The sequence below is a fragment of the Ciona intestinalis genome, chromosome 12 (assembly GCF_000224145.3).
Source record: "Ciona intestinalis chromosome 12, KH, whole genome shotgun sequence".
NCBI lineage: Eukaryota > Metazoa > Chordata > Ascidiacea > Phlebobranchia > Cionidae > Ciona > Ciona intestinalis.
In genome coordinates, this window is record NC_020177.2 from 4260722 (window position 1) to 4270354 (window position 9633).

The 9633-nt window shown below is 37.1% G+C and overlaps 1 protein-coding gene and 1 long non-coding RNA gene across 4 annotated transcripts in view; both read right to left on the reverse strand.

Moving 5' to 3' along the window:
* Positions 1–4325: 4325 nt before the first annotated feature.
* On the reverse strand, positions 4326–6867 carry LOC104266328. Its single transcript, XR_717514.3, has 6 exons — positions 6598–6867; positions 6317–6396; positions 6011–6079; positions 5722–5803; positions 5279–5384; positions 4326–5080 (listed from the first exon to the last, which is right to left on the reverse strand). It is a non-coding gene; the product is annotated as an uncharacterized LOC104266328 (long non-coding RNA).
* Positions 6868–7901: 1034 nt separating this feature from the next.
* The window catches only part of LOC100186262 (CD2-associated protein), a 15413-nt gene continuing 13681 nt past the window's right edge, over positions 7902–9633 (reverse strand). For all 3 annotated transcript variants that reach the window (XM_026837147.1, XM_018814532.2, XM_009862221.3), the window contains 2 exons: positions 9223–9286; positions 7902–8985 (listed from right to left, as the gene is read on the reverse strand). In XM_026837147.1, coding sequence (XP_026692948.1) covers positions 8950–8985; positions 9223–9286 — 100 coding nt within the window. In that variant the 3' untranslated portion in view covers positions 7902–8949. The remainder of the gene's footprint in view (positions 8986–9222; positions 9287–9633) is intronic.

Below are 9633 nucleotides of genomic sequence, written 5' to 3' on the forward strand. Positions count from 1 at the left end.
CATGGACGAAAATGAAAAAAATATATTTAAAAAATGAAAAAAAATTACAAAATATAAATAAAATATACAAAACATGGACAAAAGATGAAAAAAATCTACAGAACATGGACAAAATATGAAAAAAATCTACAAAACATGGACGAAAATGAAAAAAAAAATATACAAAACATGGACAAAATATGAAAAAAATATACAAAATATGAAAAAAAAATACAAAACATGGACAAAATATGAAAAAAATATACAAAACATGGACAAAAGATGAAGAAAATATACAAAACATAGACAAAATATGAAAAAAAATATACAAAGTATGAAAAAAATGTTCGTTGTTTACTACCAAATCAAACGAAAAAGTAGAATGAAAACCTGTCCCATCTCCCCCCATCCTAATATATATATATTGCCCCAGAAAGAATTGCCCCAGAAAAGAATATATAGATATATATATAGATATATATTCTTTCAGATATCCTAATATGTAGAAACATTTTCAATTACGTTAACAAATCATAAACTTGTACACTTGTAGTTGCACTGATCTATAATTTACAAATCTACTTTTAATACTCCTAACCCTGTCATATGATTATTTAAATTTAGTTAAATTCTACCAAAGTAATATCAAGTTTTTAATTAGTTACTTTATTTTGCACTTAACCGGCTAATCGGCTGTCGTTAATTTGTATAAATTAAAAATTAATACTACTTTTATAAAATTGCTATTTAATTTTATTTTTATTTTTATATATTTATAGAGAGAAAAAAAAACGAAAACTAGATATATACTTCCCGATGTGGTATCCCTGGACAAGCTTGAACAAGTTCTTTGAAGGTAAATACCAGATTTTTTCACATATAACTACCTTACCTCGTTATGTTAATATGGTAATAAGTCAAAAACATATTGGAAAAATGCCATTGAACACTATACACGATGCAACACTTGGTTTTAAAATCCATTTTGCAACAGTTGATTTAAAATGATTTACCTTGTGCTTGCTTCTTAGAACTTTTGTTCGGAAAACGGGATTTCTTTTTTCAAATTGGTAAGATTATCGTAGTGTTTTGCAGCATAACATACACGCTAACAATGTTAGGGAACGTGTTTACTGCTAATGACAAATGTTGCTATTTTTTTTATTTTTTAACGAAAGACTGTATTGGTATCATCAAAAAGGTTCAAACTTTGGATCTTGAATTCATAAACATTATGAGCGATAATAACAGACAATCCGTAATAGGTATTTACTGTTTGTGCTCTACATTCATCGGTGTAAAAACGGTGTTATTTTATTTCGAGATTAAGAATTGGGAATTTAATTTCTCAGGTTGTTCGAACAACACATGTACGTTCTAACAAAGTCACTTGTGCAGACAACATGTCAGACTAGATAAATTTTTCTCCTTCCAGAAATGTGCAGAATTGGAGGTTGATGTCACATCAGCAACACACTGTAGGTTCCGTTTACATGGCAAGCGAAGAATGTAATTTTAAGTTTGGTTTTACATAGAAATGCGTATGTTCTCTCTAAAATTATTTAGTTTAAATACGTAACTGCAGTTTCAGTTTGAAGTAAGTTTTAATTGTTGTTTTACGCAATTGTTTTTGTTGTTAAGGGGTCCGGGAATAACTTAACTTATTAATGGATTTTATACCAAGAATTATGTATTACATTATGCCTAGTTGCAAAAGCAGCAGTAAAAATAGACTGTGGGAAAGATGGGAAAACTTTAGCACAGAATATCCAAATATCCTGATCGTGTTTTAAACAATTAACAACGGCCTATGGTAGTCGTGAGGATACAGTTTTATATTTTTTTAATATTCTTCGTTTACTAGCAAATGGGACGAGAAAATAAAATAAACAGGTGTCCCATATACCCCCATATATAACATTTATATTTATCGCGGTTTTGCTGCTAGGAATAACGTAATATTATAAATAAATAGCCGATCCAGTAAAATACATTTACTGCACAAATATTTCTTGTGCCATTTCAAAACACACCAATGTATAGTATTGCTTGTCTATGGCAGAAACATTGACACAATAAAGTTTTACCAAAATGTCTATTTAATTATAATATTAAATGTTTATTTATTTTACAGCGAAGATTCCAACCACGCCCAGGAGGCTGCTTCGCTTGTGGTCGTTGAGGTTTTTTTACCAGGACCTCTCGCCAGTAGCCCTAGTTATACCTGGGCCTTGATCTTCACGAGACTAGAAGATCAAAGCACGCTAGGCAGCGATCGACGCCACCCAACGATTTGCGAAATGCGTAGCGATTGCGAAGTTTGTAACGAGACGCACAAAACATACATGACCAAGAACTGCCACCTGGACTGACCATCTCATAAACTGAACTTACACCTCCCAACACACCATCGTTATACGTGGCTTACCGCGTTAAGAGGCGTACTGTGAGAAATTGGACACAAGACACAAAAAATTGGACACGACACACACTTCTGACCTGACAATGGCTGATCCAATGATTTAGGAAATATAAAATATATAAGGAGTGAGCTGTAGCACCTAACCATTTGCACCACGTTTGTATGTGTATGTATGATTAGTATGAATAAAGTGTAGAACTGTAAGTTCTGAGTAACCATGGCCGGCCATGCTCACCGGGGCCGCATAATAATGTAATCCCAGGGTTAGGACCCAATAGCAGATATAAAACAGCCCAATTTAGTTAGGGCTTTCGGAGTCATACCTCAAATTTAGTTACGGCTCTCGGGCTCAGCCCCCAAATTTAGTTGGGGCTCTCATAGTCAGCCCCCTAATTTAGTTAGGGCTCTCATAGTCAGCCCCAAATTTTTTGGTCAGCCCCCAATTTTAGATAGGGCTCTCGGAGTCATCCCGCAATTTTAGATAGGGCTCTCAGGGCTCTCATAGTCAGCCCCCAAATTTAGATTGGCCAGCCCCCAATTTTAGATAGGGCCCTCAGAGTCAGCCCCCAATTTTAGATAGGGCTCTCAGAGTCAGCCCCCAATTTTAGATAGGGCCCTCAGAGTCAGCCCCCAATTTTAGATAGGGCCCTCAGAGTCAGCCCCCAATTTTAGATAGGGCTCTCAGAGTCAGCCCCCAATTTTAGATAGGGCTCTCAGAGTCAGCCCCCAATTTTAGATAGGGCTCTCAGAGTCAGCCCCCAATTTTAGATAGGGCTCTCAGAGTCAGCCCCCAATTTTAGATAGGGCTCTCAGAGTCAGCCCCCAATTTTAGATAGTGCTCTCAGAGTCAGCCCCCAATTTTAGATAGGGCTCTCAGAGTCAGCCCCCAATTTTAGATAGGGCTCTCATAGTCAGCCCCCAATTTTAGATTGGCCAGCCCCCAATTTTAGATAGGGCTCTCAGAGTCAGCCCCCAATTTTAGATAGGGCTCTCAATTGAGTAGAGGTTGCATATAGAGATTACGAACACGCATAACATCTGCACGAAATTAATTCTCCTCCATTGGCATTTTCGCGTAAGACATATGGAAAAACGGAAAAACGAAAACAAAAACGGGTGCTCCACGATAGCGTAAAAATGAAGAGTTAGCGCCGGCGACTATAACAAAGACAAAAATTAAAAACGAAAGTAATCTCTGCGCAACGGAAAAATCATTAGCGCCAGCGAGTAAAAAAATAAATTCCCGTGAAAATCGGTACCGAACGCAAAAAAAAACAAGCAAAAATGCCAATGATTGAGAATTAAAACGCACATCATGTATGCAAAACGTCCGTCACCCCATGCACGCCTCTTATCCGCCGCAATGGCAACCCCATTTAAATGACCCAACATTGCAAGTTAGACAATAGTAGACGATACATAGATATTCGATAGATTAGCATTAAGATTAGCAATATATTGCCCTTTGTACCCACAGGCTACAGCAATGCTAAAATAAACAATCTGTATTGAAATTCATTCATTTTTTTGTCAAGTAATAACCCCGAAAGAAGCAACAAACCTATGCCCACACCATGGATTTATCAGAATATTACAGTTCGTTTCGTATATAGTGTAAGTGTGTATCAATACATACAATAAACACCACAATCCCCCAACACCACCATACCCCACCCCATACAATAAGCAAGCAACACAGCATTCTCTATGGGCCAATACAATAATAATCAATATTCAGAACCGCGTTTATTTCGCCGCTGCGATCCGTCGCGTCGCAATAACTAATTTGTTTACGAAGTGGGGAAACTGCATAAGAACGGATTTTGGGAGCTAACTATATCTTGCTTTAAAGCAAAATTGATCGAACCGAGTGATCTTCGGAATCACTTTATCCGCCGCAACAGCGTCGAGTTTGCGTCGCATATTCGCGCTTGTTGTCGATTCAAAAAAGGAATAACAACATAAATGCACCTTTAAAAGAAGTAATGGGTTAGTGTTTTTAGGGGGCCTAACAGGGAGCTAACTTTTTTGTATTTTTGATCCCTACCCTAGTCGCAGGTTTGGCGCCTAATTGTTTTGCAGTTGGAACCCACCAGCTTTCGCTGACCGGACTTTTAACCAACCGGCGTGTTGGAATATGGTTTTCGCAAACCGGGCACTGCTTGTTTGGCCTGAGTGCAATGACACGTGTTGTGTCGGCCGCGGGTGCAGTGTCCCAGTTCTGTCTAACTTAAAACTTCCTAACAGCGATCCCTAGTTATTGCGATGTCACTTCTATCTATCTGATGCCGACTGTCCGGCCTTGCTGATAAGTGACACCAGGAGTATGGGTTAAAGTTGGGGAAATCTGACCTGCGCGCACCGTTCTTATGCAGGTTGTTTACACACACACACACACACACAAATGGAGAAATAAAACCCAAGATTCCCAACCACGTTACATTACTAACGTGTATAAGGTGGACTTTAATTATTTGATCTCCGTATACTTCCCGACCCCACACCACACACAGTGTACCAATAAACATCCAATTTTAAACAAGCATTCAATAAGTATAAGGGATATTTTATGCTACAGCTCACATAAGTTAGTATTTACATCGACCAAGAATAAATCTTAGTCTGAGTATGCTATGGTTCCATCTTCGTTCTTGAGCTTTGGTTCCGTCTTTCTCTTTTCTGTAAAAGTAGTAAAATGTTACGATTCGTTGCTTAATTCACTATTTACATATTACTGCAATCTGTCATAATGCAGAATTTCTGTAATATCGTTTAGTGTAAACAGATGTTGATACCGATACGTCGTTTACTTTTCAAATTTTATCACTTGCGAGATTGAACGTTTAATCAGTAAAACAACAATGAATATAGGCCTACCTTCGTGTTTTCTTCCACCGGCAGTTCTTTGGTTTCCGTAATATTCTTGGTTATTATTTGCTCATAGAACCAGCTGAGTGACGTCATATCAACTGTGACGTCATATCTGTGACGTAAAATATTAAGTTTTAAATTGAGCATTTCAATATTGCGTAAAGCATACATTAGTATTAATATAATAATTTGGTGCAGAATGGACCAATTTTCACTTTCATATCGTTCCATTTGGTAGTAAATAAAGAATATTTTTGCAACTAGGGAACCGTAGCCTTACGACTAAAAATGAACATTAATTGTTAAAACACGTTTAAGAAGAATGAAACATGGATATTATGTGCTAAGTATTCGTCCGATGCCACAGTATTTACGAGGAACAACTGTTTAACCCAAAGCGAATAGACAATGACTAACAATTATACGAGTTCAATGGTCATTAAACTTACCGATTTTTTTTCAGCGGTTCACGGAGACAGCTTTGTACCAATGTACTCTTATATAGCGGAGTAGATGGCGTAGTGTTTGCATCTGAAATGAAAGGATTAATTAGTTAAAATACGAAATGTTAAGTTCGGTATTCATATGCAGAGCTGCATAAGACAGTAAAGTGATCAACATATAGAAATGCGTAACAATATTGGCTTGAGAATCAATATGCCATAAAAGCTAACTAGGCGACAGCGGATTAAAATATAACAATATTTTCCCGTGAAACAGAATCGGGCATTTACTTACCCGCTTAACGTGGATCACATGCATTGGTTCTATGGAGCAATTCAAGATGATCCTGCTACGAACTTAACTCTGTAATTGTAAAACTTACGTTATTATAGTCCATATACATGTTAATATAGTGGGTTGGGCAGAAAGACGGGATGCCCTCTTATTCCATTTTCTCGTTTTATTTGGTAGTGGTGATAAACAGAGTTCAATGAATAAAAAAGTATTTCCCACGACATCACACACGTAGAATGCACTAACCACATCGCCGTTATATAATACACACGTAGTTTACAGTTGTCAATACAAATTTGCACTTACCGGTTATGCAGGTCAACTGTGCGAACTTGTAGATATGTCGTTTCGGAGTTATTAGATCTTTCTCCGTGTATGTTGAATTGCTGTAATAACATAATCGGTTAAGACAGTGAAAACAGAATCTCATTCATAAAACGTAGTGTAGGGGCACAAAAATAATAAAATCGTATATTGGTTTGGTTTTATCATTAAGTCGTGTTATCTACCTAAGGCTACGTCATACGCATATAAACAAAAGACTAGAATAATAAAACAGTAAGCGAGCAGTGATAAGCACAATTTACTTTTAACGTTGCCAATTCAAAGCTGCGTCGTCGGCTGTCACTCAAGGCATCTTCATTCGTAAGCGAGATAACATTGATTTGATTTGAACACAAGATTTCGGTCGGCATTGCTTCAGTGTAGATTCAAATAAATCAAAATCTTATGGAATTAATTTTGAAAGTGGCCAACTGCAAATTAGATGTTAAATATTAGTTGAACAAATAAATTTACTATATTACTTCTATATTGCATATTCAGTACAAAAATAACCACCTATAGCTGCCTTGACTTAACTACAGTATAACTTTCAATTGCTAGCGCTACTTTTCCAAAACCATCCTTATTCCAAAACGTAACAAACCAAAAGAACGAATCGTCCCAAACTCATGCTCGCAAAAATTTAAATTTTAGATCACGTGAATGGAAAGATGGAAGCTGATTGGCCAATTGTTACGCGGCACAACAATTTAGCATCGTTTCGTCATTAATTTTCGGCGTTGCTCGGAGTATTTGTGACGTAACAATGCTAAATTGAATTTCGCGCGAATTCTAAGCGCCGGTGGTGCCTTTAAAAATAGGAGTTTACAGTTTTGGTGATAGGGTTTGAAAAACAGTTACTTAACAACGGGTAACACTGAAATCTATTTATAGAAACAGTGGATTGTGAAGATTGCAGTAATAATTGTTTTTGCCGGAGTTCCTGCGACTTGTGTGAACACATAGCATACATTTAAGTGAGAACGTAATTACATTGGTAGCTGGATTGTACAAATCATAAGTTTAATACATGCACTTATTTAACATGGGAGTCATTGCCTTTGTGATAATATATAGTAGGATGGGGGAAGATGGGACACCTTTTCATTCTATTTTCTCGTACATTTTGGTAGTAAACAAAGAACATTCGAGGAATTATAAAACCTTGTCCACGCGACTTTCATAGACCGTTGTTAATTGTTTAAAACACGACCAGGATATTTATATATTTTGTGCTAAAGGTGTCCCATCTTCCCCACCCCACTTGTATAATGGGGAAAATGGGACACCCTTTTATTCTATATCGGTTGTAAACTAAGAACATTCAAAGAATTATAAAACCTTGTCCTGACGACCCCCATAGTCTGCTAATTGTTTGAATAACGTTAATGACATTTATATTATGTGCTAAATATGTCCCATCTTCCTCCACCGTGCTATACACCAATAGCATCAGGTAACCCATGGCCTACTTGAGAACCTATATTCCCAGAGTCCATATATAAACCTGTTTCTACACGGATTCTGCTAGATTCCATATTCCTACCAAACAATATTGAACACACAATTTTGAAAGCAGAATGTAATAACGTATTACCGATCATTATCAAAACAAGGGAATCGAAAAATGTACACCAGTCTCAAATCGCTGATACTCGCTTGGTGTTCTACGGCAAAATATGTCGTTTTTTGCCTAGAAACAACAAAAAGCGGAGTGGCTGCGAAACAACATTTGATTGTCTTCTATGTACAAGCATTGCAGTTTGCGACTCGTGGTGAAGTCGGCACTGTTCCTGAAAAAAAGCTTAAAACCGGCGAAAAAATAAAACGACATAAAATATGCGGAGATATATGGAAAGCTACATGAGAAAGCAGCGGAGTGTTAGAAAGCGGGAATTATCCGAGAACTGTTGTAGCTTTCGCTACGTCACTTACTTACTCGCAACGTGACGTCACGTCATGAGCCGTGACGTAAGACTTAAAATCAAGTGCAAATGTGTGGGTCACTATTACCGCGCGTGGGGACTTTTTGCTACAAACGGCTGACGAGACACCAACATGAATAAGAAACGAACGAAAAACATTAACAACCCCCCCGTATTTAAGTGCTGATGTTAATACTGAGCGTTGGCTCATACGGAATGCGTGTTGTTAATGCATAGTCAATATGACATTGGGTTTCAAAAGGTATTCACTTGTAGGGGGCCATGAACAGGGGGTTCGGGTACACACATATAAACAGAAACGGGGTTAGAGTTATGAAAAAGCTTAAGAACATTTCAGTTATCTTTTAAAATTGTTACATTCCATTTGAGGCACACTTGACAGATCGTGACAGATTTTTAGCAATCAGTATTTCAAGTGAGGTCTTTCTGGATTCAGTTAACCGGTAAGAGCACAATGTCAAGGCATGTTTGATGTCCAGTGTTAATGGGGCACTTGTTGTAGGATTTAGATCACAATGCAAAATCTTGTCAAAAGCGAGAGATTTTCCTTCGTTTAGTGTTGCCAAGCACAATGAAGGAATTACACAAGTCAGTGTTGCCCACAATGCAGAGATATGATCCATAGAAAGCTAAAATTACATTAATCGCTAAGGTGCAGGGGTTAAAAGGTCAACCAAGTCGCATCTGAAGTGCTGCAAGATCATCCTGGTGGAAAAATATTTCATAATTATCACCTAATTTAAAAAATGTATATATATGTATAAATAATTTATTTTCATAAGATGTTTATATCCTGTATATTGTTGAAAAAAAAAAAAACTATTCTATTCTTTAAGTGAGGTTTTATTGAGTGGTGTGCCAGAGGTTCTCGTATTCAGCTTACAACTGCCCCATTACCACCCTAAATATGTGATAGGGCAAAGAGAATAAATTCGTTTATACCTGAAGTTTAATTCGAAGTTTTTTCTCTTCTTCCAGCGCTTCCTTCAACCTTGTGACTTCTCTCCTGTGGAAAATGTGATTTAATAAACAGTTTGGGCAATAAAACCAGCGCTGCGGCTCAATCATTGGATACTCGGGTAACTAAAAAGTATGCTGGGTTCCATGCTCGATGCTGCTACCGTTATGGGTGTATGTGCTCTTGGGCAAGACAATTAACATTTACTGTTTAAACTCCAGTGGACACATATGGTTGTCCAAACTGTCAACCATATAAAATAATCCCTCACAAAACTTGTAGACATAAAAAATAATCACTCACAAAGTACATCGTAAACAGTAACAGTGCATAAGGTTTATAAAAGATGACACCAATGCTATACTGGCTGTCATTGCCAAACAATATAGTATATA